At 46.9% G+C, this 17,792-nt stretch overlaps 1 protein-coding gene across 4 annotated transcripts in view; it reads right to left on the bottom strand.

Annotated features, from left to right (window-relative positions):
• The window catches only part of MACF1 (microtubule actin crosslinking factor 1), a 990,087-nt gene that overhangs the window by 772,660 nt on the left and 199,635 nt on the right, over positions 1-17,792 (bottom strand). For all 4 annotated transcript variants that reach the window (XM_078680764.1, XM_078680763.1, XM_078680765.1 and 1 more), the window contains exon 2: positions 13,249-13,310. In XM_078680764.1, coding sequence (XP_078536890.1) covers positions 13,249-13,310 — 62 coding nt within the window. The remainder of the gene's footprint in view (positions 1-13,248; positions 13,311-17,792) is intronic.

Below are 17,792 nucleotides of genomic sequence, written 5' to 3'. Positions count from 1 at the left end.
TCAGTACTGTCCCCCTTTCTAGACTAATACATCACATATAGAGAATTGTTGCATTACAGTTCATATAATTTAATACAAAAACAAAACAAAAGAAACTTGATCCTAGTGTCGACGCGTTTCGGTGAGTCGTTTTCCTTTAAAACACCTTCCTCAGGACTGAACATTTAAAAACATTGTAACTTCATAAAATAAATCCTCTTCAATTGCTAGGGGTTCAGGTGGTTAATCCTGTAATAGTCTCTCAAGCTTCCATCTCAATATGGACAGGTCTGTTCAATTATAGAGGGTCTTTATCTTAATGCCCGCTTAAGATTGCTGCTGCCTACGTATTTAGTCTTTATCCCTTCAATTTGACAGCTGGTGTTGTTTATTCCCTTTAATGGGGGTACTGTCCTTCACATAAATTTCCTTTTATTGGATAGTCTCAACTGTAAACGTGGGGTTTATTAATTTACCCTCGGTGATTCTACAGCCGCCACTCAATACACGTTAGAGCGAGACTTAGACCTCTGTCGACGTGCGGGGTCTGTCGACTCAGGGGTTCTACGCAGTCAGGGATACAATACATTTTTTGTTATCACTTACCTTAAGATCTCAACATTATCAAACCCTGTTTTACCTTTATTACACACCCGCTGAGCTGTTCAGTTGGGGCAAGAGGGACAATGGAGCAGTGCCCTCGCTATGGGATGGGGCCAGCCGACATGGCTCATATGTTTTATGGCTGTGGGAGGGTACAGTCTTAGAAGGAGGGTATTGAAGCCTTCTGAAAGAAGCTGTTTGGAACTGATAGCCATATCAGTCCAGCCTTGATGCTGGTCGGCTACGATAAGGGCCTTGCTGGAGATTGGGATCAGCTTTACTTTGCGCGATAGCACACCTTTTGATAGCAACAGCATGGAAAAGTGCAGAGCTTCCTACTCTACAACTATAGTTTGGGCGCTTGTATAATTTGGAGAAGGCTTTGTATTATTGTAAGAGGAGGGGGTGAGAAGGCGGGATGAAGGATCTGATCTTCCACGATAGATTGGATTGCAGACAATCTGGGCCTTGATGATTGGCCAGGGGCTGATCCAGTTGCTATGGGGAGTAGAATGATGATATATTGGGCCGTGTTTTGGTGTATATGATTATTGAATCTTAAGGTATTGACAACGGCTATACTGGTATGAATTGATTTCAATGAACTTGCTAGCTAACTGATTAATGTTGATCTGGCTGGATTTGCCAAGGGTTAGATGCGAATGCTCTTCTCTTTCCTTTCCTTTCTTACTCTCTCCTTGTCTGAGGTTAAATGATATTGAGAAAATTGAGATGATTTTTTTTCCCGCAGCAATAATTAACTGGATTGATTGGCCTTTCCTTTAAGAATGATGAGCTGGATTCCTTATGTATTTATTGCTCCTTTTTGGAAATAAAAATAATTATTTAAAAAAAAGGAAGTTCTTGAGAAAAAAAATGCAAACAATTTTTCTCTCTGGCAATAAATTACTGAAGTAAAGTACTTCTTGTTCATCTCAGACACATGGTATACCAGGCAGCTCTCAGTTGAGCGGATGCACACTGTGTGTGCTTAGCAGGGGTATGCCTAACTTGCACTAAAGTCAATTCATGAAGGACCTATTTCCATTGGGCCAGAAAATTCAGCCTTGACCAGGGCCAGACTGGCCGTAGCGGGCTCCAGGCGTTTTACCGGTGGGCCGGAGGAGTGAGGGCCGGTTTTGTGCCCAGCGAAAGAGGGGGGGCTTATTTTGTTACTGGGGGCCAGTTTTGCAGCAGTGCTGCAACATCGGCTCCCTGGAACAAAAGCGGGATCGGTGCTTCTCACTAGAACCCCTAGGCTCCTGGGGCCTGTCGAGCAGCAATCTGCCAGGTCTGGTTGCCATTCCCAGTCTGTTCCTGGCCTTGAACGCCAACAGGGATGAGCATCGTGGACTCCTTGGAGGGGTGCATTTTTCAACAGAGCGTGGTGGACCTTGATCAGGAAAGCTAAAAAAGTTTTCTCTCAGACTAAAAGCAGACGCCTTTGTGGAAACCAGAACATTATCTTTTTGCATCCTGGAGATCCGACGATAATCACATTTCTGAGAAAGCCATTCACAAAGAAATTACTGCACGATTAGAAATATGCAAGGGTTCATGAAGGATTCAACTGAGTTAACCAAAATGTCTAGGTCTATTTTACAAAGCAGAATCTGCAGTCTATCGGAACGCCTTGTATTAAATATCCAATAGCAACATTCACAGGAGTGCACTGGAGAGGGCAAACATTCTTCCAATTCATAAGAAACCCAGGCCATCATCTGCTGGAGAACTGACACGAACTCTCCAGAATTACTGTACAGATGGAATGCGTCTTCTAGACCCTATTTGTGAAGTAACGTATGTTCTTCTGTTTCAGAACCTTCTGGCTCGCTCTGCAAACTTGCAAATGGTCTCAGAGTTTCCTTCTTTGCTCTCAGGCCTGCGAGAGCAAGAATGAGTGTTCCCTGAAAAGTCCATTACTGATGCCAAGACAGCACACTCAACACAACATTCTCCGAAAACTGAAACCCTTGCTATCCCCTTTGCGGAGCAGTACACTGCCTCGGCGGTTCTTGCTGTAACGCCAAGATACTAAGAGCACATCCTTGCTGCCTAAAGCACATCTTCCACCTTAAGACACACAACTGTTTGTTGCCACTAACAATCGTTTGAAGGTTGAACTGTCAATAATTCGCATGGTGTGCTTGCTTCTGCGCTCTAGGGGCTGGCTCACTACGGTCCACTTGTCTCTCTCGAAGTTTCAAATGACGAGCTTCAACCACAGGCACGTGCGTGAGAGTTCCTTATACTGTCATCTGGTGCTACATCGTTTCTTACACCTCCTGATTAAACGGTAAGTTTCCTGCCTGGCCTGCGTGAGCATGAGAGGAAGTTGTTTAGCGTCTCTCCAACTTCCTGAGAAGGCTCACATGTGAATCGTTAAGGGCTGAAGATACACAAGTATTCTTAAATATAAATACCGTTTCTTTTGCAGCATGAAACTACAATAGTTTTACATACCGGGCACTTTTCCAGCAGTTTGGAATTTGAAGATGGGTGCAAGGGTGAAGTTTAATTAAACACACTTAAGTACCTCTTGCCTCACCTGTGTGCTTTTTCTTGTCAAAACACAAACACAGGATTCGCTCGCATCGATGTGAACTGGATTCAAAGTTTCCACCATGCCTGTGACATGTAAGAGTATGTTCTCAGAAAGGCTGTTGTTGCACCCTTTGTGGTGGTATCTTGTTGGAGGTAATGTTCTCTTCAGACTTGCAAAGAAAGTTCCAATCACTGGGATTCTGAGCAGGAACCCCGCGTACAAAGTCTGTTAAGTGCTGCAGATTATCTAACAAATGTTGAATATAGAGTCATCTATTTTATTACTTCACCAATATGGTATTGCAAATTGTAATCATGCTTTGTGGCTTAGTCTTGCACTTCTGTATTTGAAATTATTAACACCGTATTAAAACTATGTTCTCCTTAACAATGATACTACTCCCATCCCTGTTTCTGAGAGGCAGAGAGGCCCAAACTCATGGGCTTGATATTGAAAGCACGCTCGCTCGTTGATTTAGAGTTCCCATGCTTTCCACTCTCCCGTATGTTCCAGTCAGAAGCATGGATGGGCGCCCGAATTTTTTGAGTGATGCAAAAGAACTATTGTTACTTACCTGTAAACAGGTGGTTCTCCAGTATTGGTGTCTTTCATAGATTCACATGCTTGAATATTCCCCGTCGTCGAAGTGGGAGTCCCACGGTATATAAAAAATAGCAATAATGCTAATATAACATAAATGATAATATCATATAATAATAAAATAGAGATAATACACTGTAAAAACCTCTACAATGGTAACTTCCATAGGAAGACAGTATAAGAGAAAAAACTCATTTGTAACATATCAGTGTCATTATGTTGGTCCAAACTGCAGCCAATCAGGCTCACGCACCCTCTAGAACCTTCTCCTCAGAAGCTCAAGCCCTCAGATTTTCGTAGCACTAGTAACAATAGCGTATGAGGAGAAGAGAGCCTCTGAGGGGAGGAAGGGTGGGTCGCATGTGAATCTATGAAAGACACCAATACTGGAGAACCACCTGTTTACAGGTAAGTAACAATAGTTCTTCTCCAGTATTAGGGGTGTCTTTCATAGATTCACATGCTTGAATAGAATAGATAGCAGTAACTCCTTAGCACTGGGATTGCAAGCATCTTCACAAGAAGTAAACACATAGCTTAAAAGCATATAGCAATCACAGAAGAGAAAGGAGGAGGGAACAGAGGCTCACCTTATTTAAAGAGATGGCGAAGCACTGCTTGCCCCACTGCGGTATCCGCCTCGTTGATGGAATCCAAACAGTAATGTCTGGTAAAGGTGTGCCTATTCGACCACGTTGCCGCCCGGCAAATCTGGTGCAGAGGCACTCCGGCAAACAAGGCGGTGGAGGACGCCATCGCTCTCGTCGAATGTGCCTTCACAGGACCCTGTAAAGGCTTGCCAGCTTGTTGGTGACAGTAGGATATGGCTGCTGAGAGCCATCTTGCAAGTGTCTGTTTTGTCACTGAATGTCCCCTTCGCATTCTTCCATATGCTACAAAAAGCTGATCTGATTTGCGGAAGGGGGCAGTTCTTGAAATGTAAAACTTTAGACAACGGCTGATGTCTAAGGAATGAAGGCGTTGTTCTGCCGGAGACTGTGGATTCGGAAAGAAAGTCTTCAAGAAGACAGGTTCGTTCAGATGGAAATCTGTAGGCACTTTTGGCAAAAAAGAGGGATTGGTCCGAAGAGACACCCCATCTGGCTTGAATTGCAAATAAGGAGGCTTGATTGTGAAAGCATGAAGATCGCTGACACGGCGAGAAGACGTTAGGGCCAAAAGCAAAACGACCTTCCAGGTAAGAAACTTGTTGTCTGCTCTGTGGATTGGCTCAAAAGGAGGCTTCATGAGCTGTGACAATACCACGTTGAGCTGCCATGCCGGAGGCGGGCGTCTGATAGGAGGAAACTTCCTGAAGAGACCTTTAAAGAATTGTCTGATAATTCTGGATGAGCAGAGAGAGGTTGAGCCATCATGCCTGAAACGTGAAATAGCTGCCAGAAAGACCCTCAAGGTGGCATGAGAGAGGCCAGACTGAGCAAGGCTTAGAAAGAAGGGCAACAGCTGTTCTGGGGCAGAAGTGAGTGGGTGGACATTTGCTTCTGCGCACCAATGGCAAAACCGTTTCCACTTTAGTTTGTACGTTTGAACCGTTGAGGAAGCTCTAGCAGAAGCCAGAATCTCTCTGCATTCCTGGGGCATCTCTAAATTCGCGAATTCGAGGAATTCAGGTTCCATGCCCATAACTGAAGAGTGGTCGGGTCTGGATGGCAGACTTGGCCCTCGTCCATGGACAGAAGATCTGGACGTGGATGCAGACGAATGGGCGTGCATTGGGACAACAGAAGAAGTTCTGAGAACCAAGCCTGTCTGGGCCAACGAGGTGCGATCAGTATCAAGTGGCAGGGTTGCCTGCGCATCTTCCACAACGTCCTCGGCACCAATGGTATGGGAGGAAACGCATAGGCGAACAGGCCACTCCAGTCCATGAGAAGGGCGTTGCCGCTGGACCCCGGATGAGGATGCCAGCTCGCAAAGGCGGGGCACTTCCGATTCAGTGGAGTGGCAAAAAGGTCCATCAGGGGACGACCCCAACGGCGGAACACCATGTCCAGAGTTTGTTGATGAAGCTCCCACTCGTGGGTAGACGATGTGGACCTGCTCAACGAATCCGCTAGGATGTTTGAAACCCCCGGCAGATGGACCGCCGTCAGGGAGATTCGATGATGAAGAGCCCAGTCCCAGATCTTCTGAGCTAGCCGAGACAAGGGCTGAGATCTTGTGCCGCCCTGTTTGTTCATGTAGTGCATGCTGGTTGTGTTGTCCGTTTGAACCAGCACGGACTCTCCTTGCACTACTGGCAGAAAAGATCTGAGAGCAAGGAAGATCGCCAGCAGCTCCAATCTGTTGATATGCCATGTTCGTTGTGACGGTGTCCACTTCCCTTTGATTGAAAGGTCTAGGAGATGAGCTCCCCAACCCTCCATGGATGCATCTGTGGTCAGCGTCAGATCCGGAGGAAGGGCCAGAAAGGAAACTCCTTCGTTTAGGTTGGATGGTTCTCTCCACCAAAGGAGACTGTCTTTCATGCGAGACGAGACTCTCACTAGATCGTTGAAGGATCCTGATACTTGGCGCCATTGCAGGTCTAGTTCCTCCTGAATAGGGCGAGTGCGGAGCCTGCAGTTCGGAAGCAGAGCGATGCAGGACGACGCCATCCCCAGAAAGGACTTCAACATGCGCACAGAAACTGACTGTTTTGAACGGATGAGGGTGACCAGACGTACTATTTTCACCTGTCGTTCTTGGGAAACGAAGGCTTTTGATAATTCCGTGTCGAGAATGGCACCCAGGAAGTTCCTTCTTTGTGATGGTGTTAAGTGTGACTTGTCCACGTTGATGGTCAACCCCAGTGACTCGAAAGTCCGCAGGCAGAGACTTGTGTCGTGAGCCAGCTGAAGAGGAGACGGAGATTTCAGAAGGCAATCGTCCAGATAAGGAAAAATCTGCACTCCTTGAAGACGTAGATAAGCCATGACTGGGGCCAGGACCTTCGTGAAAACACGAGGTGCCGAACGCAGGCCGAAAGGCAGCACCTTGAATTGGTAATGGACCGTGCCCACCTTGAACCTCAGAAATTGGCGATGTTGTTGCAGAATCGGCACATGAAAATAGGCGTCTTGCAGATCTATCGTGGACAGGAAATCTCCGCTGCAGAGAAGCCGCAAGACTTCTGACAATGTGAGCATGCGGAAAGACTGTTGTTTCAGAAAGAAATTGAGCGCCCTCAAATCCAGTATAGGCCGCCACTCTCCCGTCTTCTTGGCAATGAGGAAAAAACGTGAGTAGAAACCTGTCCCTTGTTGTGATATAGGAACCACTTCGACTGCACCTTTTAGAATGAGAAGACGAACTTGATGTTGCAATTCTAGAAAATGGGGAGGTGGCGGGCCTGATGGCGGAGAATGAGGAGGAATCTCTGTGAACTCCAAGGCATGACCCTTGCGAACAATGTCCAATACCCATTGGTCCGATGTTATCAGAGACCATTGGGAATAAAACTGCGAGATTCTCCCTCCAACTCCTTGCGTGACATGAGAGTCACTGGCGTTTGTTGTTGGCACCCCTATAAGTAGGTTTTCCTTTATAGGGTCGTGACTGATTTTGGCGAGTAGACTGTTGAGAGGAGTAACGTTGATTGCCTTGGTTGAATTGGCGGTACTGAGTGTGTCCTCCTCGAAAATTCGTGGAAGATGAACCTCTTCCACGGGCTCCACGAAAGGGCTGCTTCTTAAATTGTAAGGAGACTAGCGATTTTGCTGTATCGGTGTCCTTTTTAATTGACTCAAGCGCCTCGTCAATGTGAGCGCCAAAAAGAGATTCACCGTCATAGGGCATGTCGAGTATCTTCGACTGGACTTCTTGCCGGAAAGAAGTGGATTTAAGCCAGCCCTGGCGGCGGAGAGCCGCAGCACTGGCGAGGATGCGAAATCCCGTACTCGCCACATCAATCGCGCAGTCAATCATTTCCTCTGACGCCCTCATGCCATCCTGGAGAACTTGCTGGGCTTCCGCTCTGGACGCTTCTGGAATTAGAGAAACGAATGCGGAAATGTCCGACCACATTTGCCTGTCGAAGCGACCTAGAATGGCCAACGCATTTGCAGCGCGTACCGATGTAGAGGACATGGTGGAAAATTTCTTCCCAATGGCGTCCAAACGTCGACCCTCTCTATCAGGTGGAGTAGTGAGAGGAGTCGCCGGATTACGGGATCGTCGCTGTGCCGCCTGTGTGACAACCGAGTCCGGTTTGGGATGCGACAGCAAACAAGCAGGTGAACCCGCAGGAGCCTTGTACTTCTTTTCCAGGCGAGGGACTTGTGCCGGCAAGGAGTTAGGAGAATGCATAATTCTTATCCCTTCTTTCCATACAAATTCTATGATTGGTATGGTGTGAATTTGTTTGTATGGTTTGTTTTTGAAATCGTAGAGAAAGCAATCTTCTTGCCGTTGTTCTCTCGGCAATTTAAAGCGGTCTGCCGCTTTATTCATTAGCACATGGAAGCTTGCTGTATCAATGGTAGGCGCATCACCCGCCTCTGGCTGTTGCGGAGAAGGTGTCTGTATCCGATAGTCGTCGTAATCCGCCATATCTGGATCCTGATCATCGTCAGTATCCTGGTGTAATTCCCCTTCTTCACTGTCCGACTCATCCACCCCGTGCGCACCAGGTTGCGGAAGAAGAGGGGGGTGAGGGCGGGGAAGCTCTGTCAAAACAGGCTGCTCCAAAGACTGTGGATGGGTGGCAGGGCCGGAGTCCTCCGCCGGAGCGTGGCTTGGAGTACCCTGAGGGGTAGGCGGAAACCTTCTGTTGTAGTCATCCAGCATATGCTGGAGGTTTGAAAACAAAGAAACTGGAAAAGATGCCATAGGCAACTGGACAATTTGGTCATCCGGTTGGACCACTTCCTCCACGTCCTCCTGGTCAGAACTGGAGTCTTGACATTTTATAATCAATTCTGATGGACTGTGAGCTTCATCGTCATCATCTTCCCCCATAGATCCAGTCTCGTGATCAGTTGCCATCAAAGGCGAGGGTAATTGAAGATCAGGAGGCGGCAGCTGCATAGAAGAATCCCTGCCAGAGGTCAAGGAAGGCAGTGGTACCAGAGGCATGGTGGCAAAAGAACCCGATCCTGACGAGGATCCTGAACATGCCGCTGAAGAAATCGCCATCGTCGACGAGATAGGGCCCACTGAGGGATTCGTCGTCGACGGTATCGTCGTCGACGGAACGTGCGTCGACGGAGCCGTCTTTGCTGGAATCTGAGGAGACGGAAGCCTCGTCGACGGTGTCCTCGTCGACGGTATCTTCGTCGACGATACTTTCGTCGACGGTATCGTCGTCGACGGTACCTTCGTCGACGGTACCTTCGTCGACGGAACCGGCGTCGCCTTTTTCGACGACGACGCCGTCGTCATGGAGCTGGTCGACGGAGCACTCGACGTCGACGGGGCTCTCGTCGTCGGAACCATCGTTGCCTTCTTCGCCGACGATGCCGACGTCGACGAGGTGGTCGACGGAGAGGCTGACGTCGACGGGACCTTCGTCGACGATGAATTCTTCGACGTCGAAGAGGTTTTCTTCGTCGACGGCAACTTCGTCGCCGACGAGACAATAGGGATCGTCGACGGGATCGTAGTTCTCGTCGACGTCGAGGATGTCGACATCACCGTCGTCGACGACGAGGAAGCAGACGTCGTCGTCACAGAGGTCGTCGACGAAGACAGCAAAGCCAATCTTGTGGACGGAACGGTCGTCGACGAGCCCGTCGACGACCTGGGTGTCAGGACTGTCAGAATACTGATAGAGCCTGGGCAAGACGCCTGAGAGCCAGGTCTCGTGGGCGTTGACACTGAAGGCATAGAATGTGAAGATTGTGCCACAGGCAAGGCCAGCTTTTTCTTTTTCTGAAGAAAAGGCGAAGGCAAGTCTTGAACACTCCCACGCTTGGAAGGAACAGTGGAACAGCCTGACTGAAGACTTACTGCGTCTGACAGAACATCTTCTTTATCTTGGAGGCGCTTCAACCATATAAGAAGGCGACCTTCCCTGTCTCTGAGAGTCTTAGAAGGAAGAGCTCTACAGATTTTACATTCATCCACCTTGTGGTCAGGGTACAGGCAGTAAATACACTTTTGGTGGGGGTCCTTCTCAAACAAACGTAGTTTCCCACATGAAGAGCAAGCTCTAAACAAGGACTTCTTACTTGACATTCTTGGAAAAATAAGTTGAAGAGACAAACTTTGAAGAAAACTGAGCAGAGCTCAGGGAGACTCCCTTCACACGACGTGCGGTAGAAAATCTGAGGGCTTGAGCTTCTGAGGAGAAGGTTCTAGAGGGTGCGTGAGCCTGATTGGCTGCAGTTTGGACCAACATAATGACACTGATATGTTACAAATGAGTTTTTTCTCTTATACTGTCTTCCTATGGAAGTTACCATTGTAGAGGTTTTTACAGTGTATTATCTCTATTTTATTATTATATGATATTATCATTTATGTTATATTAGCATTATTGCTATTTTTTATATACCGTGGGACTCCCACTTCGACGACGGGGAATATTCAAGCATGTGAATCTATGAAAGACACCCCTAATACTGGAGAACATGATATCACATTAGAGTACTAGACCTATTGTGCCCATGCGGCATAATGAAGACCACTGCCAATGATTACGTGTTTTATCAGTGACATCAAAAGAAATGCAGATACCAATATCCTGAACCATCTTTTCAATCATGTATTCGTTAAGTATAGCTATGATTCTGAATCTGGTTACTGACTGCAATGAAACAGCAACAGTGGGGAGCTGGAGTTCCCTCCCATGGTTGCTACGTCTTAAAGAAACTCCAGGCTGCTCTGACAGCTCTCAATGAGGCTTCTGGTGCTGGGCGGGCTCTCTGGCCCGGAGAACAGCAAGCACAGCACCGGGCTATGGAGCGGGAGGAAGGGCACAGCACCGGGCTATGGAGCGGGAGGAAGGGCACAGCACCGGGCTATGGAGCGGGAGGAAGGGCTCAGCACCGGGCTATGGAGCGGGAGGAAGGGCACAGCATCGGGCTATGGAGCGGGAGGAAGGGCACAGCACCGGGCTATGGAGCGGGAGGAAGGGCACAGCACCGGGCTATGGAGCGGGAGGAAGGGCACAGCACTGGGCTATGGGGCGGGAGGAAGGGCACAGCACCGGGCTATGGAGCGGGAGGAAGGGCACAGCACCGGGCTATGGGGTGGGAGGAAGGGCACAGCACCGGGCTATGGAGCGGGAGGAAGGGCACAGCACCGGGCTATGGAGCGGGAGGAAGGGCACAGCACCAGGCTATAGGTGGGTGAGGCAAGGGTGGCATAAAGAAAGGGTGGTTGGGGAGGGTAGCAAGACTCCAGTTTTTAAAAGTTTATCTTGGGTGGAGGGGAGTGGCAAATGCAGAGGAGGCTTAAAATGGCAGTTAGTAGACCAGTACTTTTTTTTAGTATGGGGGTGGGGTGGTAATGTTAAGGGTGGTGTGATGGGTGGCTAAATAACAGGTGTGTCTATTGGAGGCGGGGTTAGGGAGTGTGATTACAAGAGGGTGGTGTGGTGGGTGGCAGGACACCAGTTGATTCACGGAGCAGGGGTCTACAGCCGGTGAGGTGTGTAACCCCACGGATTCTTCTACCCTTGCATTGCTGTTGACAGCAGAGACAAATGATTTCAGTGGGTCATACATAACATAACATTGTATATAAGTAACAGTTAAGGGGGTGTTTTTCACCTTGGGCTCTTGTCATCTACTTAAAGTTACTAAGAACGCCTAAGTTAAAAATATCCCCGCTATTCACTGATACCCATCTATAATTTACACACCCTGGTTGCTTTCAGTTGGTAATTAGATGCAAAGTGTGTGCATTTTCGGTTTACACTGGTTGCAAATGCAAATAGATCCATGTGTGGTGTGCTGCATTCCCAACTGTGTCCTGATCTGGTTCCTGTTTGAGGGTCTGTGTGTTGTTTGCTTTCTACACTTGGTACCTTCTGTTCAGTGAGAATGATGGTTCTCACCATTGGCCAACTACCAAATACTGTGTAATTATGTGGGGGCTCGGTTTCCTATTTCAGCATGTGGTTGTACTGTCTGTGAGAATGATCTCTATACTGTGTGCCCTCTGTTTATGTCAGACTGAAAATAGTTCAGTGAATGGGCCAATGTCCTGAGATCCAAAACAAATTTCAGTGCTTAGTTTACCAAATAAAGAATTGCAGAGACCTAACCTATTTTTTTAGAAGCCTGCTGTTAGTTCTTCTGAATGCCAAGACTGCAGAATGCGAAGGCTGCCTAGTCTGGACTTCACCTCGTACCTTTCTCTTCCATGACCTGACACTTTCTGCCTCGGATTCATTCTTACAGGTTAATTTTCATTCCTGCATCCTCCGTTTTTCGCTGTTTATCTATCTGGCTCTTCACCCTCCTTTCTATCTCTTGCTCTGGGTCAAAGTTTGAGGATGAAAAATAGGACTTTGGTCTCCAACAATGACCACCACGCACCAACACCAGTAACCGAGGGCAGAAATGAAACACTGCAGTTGGGACTACATTTGTCCATCTGCCCGGCACGGTCGAGACCATTATGTGAGCCTCTCAGCCCATAAGGATTGCCCGTAAGGACTGGACCACGCTGAAGCCCCTACGGCTCAGCATCTGTGAACATTCTTACTTGCAATAGATTGTGCTTTGTCTGCCAATGTCAGGACTTCTCTGCCCTGGTTATTAAACCCACTAGGTTGTTCTAATCCTCCTGAACTGTTAAGGATTCTGTCTGGAGCCCCTTTCAGAGGTCCTGTGTGAAAGTACAATCAGTAGCTGACGAATGATAATGTCTGCGCCAATCTCAGGTACTCCTCAACTCCCCACTGCCAGAGATGACATCAGGTCAAAGTTTTTCCAGTGTCCTCCCAACGGACAGAAATATTATAATCTTGCAAAACTAAGAAGTATAACATGCTGGGGCAATGAAGGACAAAAGGTGGTGCAATAGAGAAAGCATAGTAGTGAAGGGGGAATCTCCAGAAGCGCCTGAGTTTCAGGGAGAACAAAGAACGTGCTGAGATGCTAGTAAGAAGAACCATATTCTGGAAGTTGCACGGAAGGGTCGATTTTTTTAATCCTGGCCTTCTGTAACATCCAGAACTACAGCTGGGCTCTGCCCAGATCACCAACAAATGAGAAGCCCATCCTAAAAACAGTCAGATGCTTTCGGTCAATCAGCGCAGTGAAGAGAAGCCACACAACAGCAGACACCAGCAGAGAACCTTCTTAAAAGGGAGTCGGGATGTTGAAGAGAGGTGTAGGAGAGACAGAATGGGAAAGGGAGACGAGAGATCTAATTGCTCTCAGTCTAGTCTGAGAACGACGCAATTAATCAGTCCCAGGCAGAAACAGTGGGACTCGCCCCTGTCCAAGTCGCTTGTCCACATATCTGTGATGCTCATGTCCACAAGTGGAGATAAAGGAGGTCAAAAATCAATCCAACGCAAAAGTGCTTCTCTCTTGAGCAGGACCTTGAGGTCACTAGGAACTCACCTTGATGAGATGCTTGTTAACCCACTTGGTGAACGTCTTCTTCTGCACGCGGTCTCGTTCATCTGCAGATAGAGAGGGTTGATATTTTTAATCAGGCATCGAGAGAGAAAGCAATCACACACATTGCTGCATCAAAATTCCTCTGCACCCAAAGCTACCTTCTAACTGTGAAAAGTTTGCTGTTTACATTTTGAGTCTCGTATATAGACTGCAGTCTTTGCTCTCTCAGAGATGGTCACTATGTGGCCAAAGCCCAGTAGAGCCAGCCAGACCTGTACTCCCCTTGTTCTCTTATGTCGATCTACTGGCTAGATCCATATCCCTGCCCTTAGAAGAGTTAATAGGAAGGCCACTGCAACTATGTGCAAGAAAGAGTCAATTATGCAGCAAATTAAGTCAAATTATGCAGAAAGGAAAGAAATTATGTGGTTTTTAATTGGATTAAAAGCAAATTATGTGGCAAACTGTTGTATTATTTATTTTGACATTTTAACACACTGACTAAATAAGTGATCTTAATGAAGAAACGTATACACATTCAGCAGATCCCATAAAATATTGTATTCGTTAAAAATGAATATTGTCCCTTTAAACAGGCTTGAGTACGTGACACAAGTTGCATAAAACCTATGCAGTGTTGCACTGTGCAGAAAACACGCCTAAATGTACACGGTGCCGGTGATAAGAGGTTGGCCTCGTCTATCCAGTGCACCCAGTTATGCTCTTAAACTTGTCTTCAGCTTCGGGTTGTTCTGTGATCACATTGCAGGGCCTCTGAGAAAACTACTTTCCAATTAGAAACAACAATGCAGAAAAATAGTGCACATTTCATATATTGGTATAAGTATGGGGGTCCCAGACCAAACACAAGAATATTTCCAATATTCGCAATATAGTAAACCATAAATCAAAAATTAAATTAAATAAGTTCAGTGTTTTTATTTTCACTGTACTCCTTTACCATTCAATGGTTGGATGCATATCACAGCATTTAATTCATACAATTCTTTATGCCCACACAGGAAGGGGAAGGGGGATACACAGTAAAAATGACACGTTTGTAAGGCACTAATTGTGGATTACTCATATATACATAAATTCATGGAAACAAAAATTAGATGATAGTGGTCCCCACAAAGAAGGCCAAACCAAAAAACAAGCACAAATCAAAGCATTGTCATAATGAACATATTCCTAAAAAGCTGTATTCATCACGCTCATTATAGGAATTGATATAGTAGATAGCAGTCTACGTTTCGACCCAGAAGTTGTAGGATAATGGATCCTTACTGGACGGGTCTTCGTCAGGACGGGCGGGAAGGGGTAGGACAGGGGCTGGTTCCTGATATATTGGCGGGGCAGGAAATGTATCCCAAACAGGGTCCGCAGACAATCTGTATATTGGAGAATTAGTCACAAAAGATCAAGCTGCTGTCCGTATCCATTGTTCAAGGAAGGATAGATTGGAAAATTGAAGTAATCGTCATCTAAGGGCTCCACCCCATTGGTGTAAAAATTCGGGATGTTAAGCGGAACAATCCGCTATCGTTATCCGATTGAATCGGGATGATTACTTTACGGAGGGCTCAAGTGCAGCGTCTGTGCGCGTCTCTGGTAACACAGCTTTTTAGGAATATGTTCATTATGACAATGCTTTGATTTGTGCTTGTTTTTTGGTTTGGCCTTCTTTGTGGGGACCACTATCATCTAATTTTTGTATCCATGAATTTGTGTATATATGAGTAATCCACAATTAGTGCCTTACAAACGTGTCATTTTTACTGTGTATCCCCCTTCCCCTTCCTGTGTGGGCATAAAGAATTGTATGAATTAAATGCTGTGATATGCATCCAACCATTGAATGGTAAAGGAGTACAGTGAAAATAAAAACACTGAACTTATTTAATTAAATTTTTGATTTATGGTTTACTATATTGCGAATATTGGAAATATTCTTGTGTTTGGTCTGGGACCCCCATACTTATACCAATTATCTACCCAGGTCCCACTGACTATATGGGTTTGACCCCAATATTTATAACTCATTTCATATATTGAGCATCTCTGTGTTTCATTAGGGAGTACTTTAAGGTTCTTAAATTAGTGCCACGTGTTTGAGATTCTTCTAAACTCTTTGCATCCTCTTGAAATAATGGCTGAATTTGCATAAATGTTGAAACAGAACCTGTCATAACAAAGTCGTTTTTCTTCCCATCCTGTTTGATTGATGTCTAAGTGGTTCTGATTTTTTGATTCCTGCGGCCAAACAATTGTCTTTCACCCAGTTCATCCCTTTGGTATGATTACATTTTCTGGGCAAAAGTGTCATTTCGTTAAAAGTCTGAACACAGAAATCAACAGAGGAGAGTTGACCAATACGCTCGGGAAAGTGTCAGGCCCAGCACTACAAAAATACACATTCATTGCAATAACTTTGTATCCTTTTATGGTACAAAAAACACATTTTGTGCTACAAGCTGCAAACCTACACGGAAAAACATGTTTTCTTTCGATGGATCTGGCGCACTGAATTTCTGGTGGCCCTGGAGCGTCATGTACAAGGCTACTCTTTTCTGGCAGTGAAGCTGTGGCACTCTGCTGGCTAAAGGCGAGAGCAGTGCCGAGGAGAAATGCTGTGATGCTGTCAGGAACTGGCACTTTCCCAAGCAGGCACGTGCACGCGGATACCCCCGGCTTACCCTCCGTTGCATTCTAGCGCCAAGAAGACATTCCGACGCCAGATGCACCTTACAAAAAATCTTATCATCAGAGGCCCCTTGTATGATTTCACAAACTGCCCTCTACGCCACACCCTCATCCAGGGTTAGAGAACTGGAAAAGAGCAGAGACAAAACCATTCCAGCCAGGAAGGGGTGAGAGCAAGAGCGGTGAAGGGGAGAGCCTAAAGCGCTGCACAGCCCAGGGTGGGCCTTGGCACTGGCACAGGAGCATGCCCGGGAGTCTTGCTATTGCATGCCGAGACGGGGTGGCTGCATGGTTCTGGGCTCTTTGAGTGTGTATGGGTTGTTATGCCTTAGACTGATCCTGGTATTCCTGGATCTGAATGTGCAGGTGTGAGGGGGGAAGGGAACTGGTGTCCTCGATCCATTTTATCTGTATGGTTTAGGCCTGGTCGGGACAGTCAGTCAGGCCCTGGACAGACTGCCACGACATCACTGCCAGGACTACCTACAAGGCTGCACTCAGACACTATCACCAACAAATAAAGAACATAAAGAAAAAAGCACTAGTGGACTGCATCAAAGGATGCTCCAACAGCAGTAAGGAGACCTTCTCGATCGTTAAGGATTTCACCTCGCCCTCAGCCACGGTCAACAACAACGCTGCCTCCCAAAAACCTATCTAACTTCTTCCACAGCAAAATCGCAAACATCTACAGCAACTTTGCACAGCAAACCAACCCTAGAGAACACATTGCTAACCTACTCACAACTAATCAAGACGGCCACCTGACCAAATGGACAACCCTCATCAGATATGGCACAGTGGCAATAATGTGGACCATCCACTCAGGGGGCCCCAATGGACCCATGCCCCCACCATCTCTACAACCTGGGAACATCAACAATCAGCACCATCCTGACCCACATCATCAAAACCTCCACCACGACATTCGAATCACCCTGAACCGAGGAGAACTAGCGGCCCTCATCCTGTTTGACCTCTTTGTGGCATTACAACATTGTCTCCCATAACACCCTTATCATAAGGCTTCCCGAGATTGGCATACTATGATCTGCTCTCAAATTGGATCTGTTCCAACCTCATTGGAAGCCCCTAAAGAGTCAGGCTGAAACCCTTCACATCAAAGACCAAGAAACTGATATGCGGGTTCCACAGGGATCCTTCCTCAGCCCCACCCTTTTCAGCACATATGTGACATCACTCACCAAAATCGATCACAAGACATCATTGTCATCTCTTACGCCAATGATACCCAACTCATCCTCTCCCGGACGCTCAAGACAACTACGACCAGAACCAACTTCACCACTGAAAGACCATTGTAGCAGACTGGATGCAAACCAACTGCCTGAAGCTAAACTCCGACAAGACAGAAGTACTGGTCTTCGGCAGCAAGACATCCCCACGGGTCCGCACCTGGAGGACATTGGAACTAGGACCATCACCCACAACCACAGACCACGCAAGAAATCTAGGGATCCTCCTAGATGACAAGCTCAACATGACGGGTCAAGTCAATACAGTGTAGACCTTCTGCTTCCACCTCCTACGTATGCTACGAAAGATCTTCAAATGTTTGCCTCAGAAAACCAGATGGACCGTCACACAAGCATTCATCACCCGCAGGCTGGACTACTTAAACACGCTCTACGACGGAATGTTCAAACAACTTCTACACAGATGCCAGACCATCAAGAACACTGCTACTTGACTCATACTTGACCTACATGCTGCACCCACACAACACCACACCGCAGGAAGATTCACTGGCTCCCTATTCACAAGCGCAGCCAATTCAAACTTCTCTCACACACATATAAAAAGCCCTACACCACACA

Source organism: Lissotriton helveticus, chromosome 3_1 (assembly GCF_964261635.1).
Source record: "Lissotriton helveticus chromosome 3_1, aLisHel1.1, whole genome shotgun sequence".
Classification (NCBI taxonomy): Eukaryota; Metazoa; Chordata; class Amphibia; order Caudata; family Salamandridae; genus Lissotriton; species Lissotriton helveticus.
The sequence above is the reverse complement of the archived record's forward strand: the minus strand, read 5'-3'. Positions and strand labels throughout refer to the sequence as shown.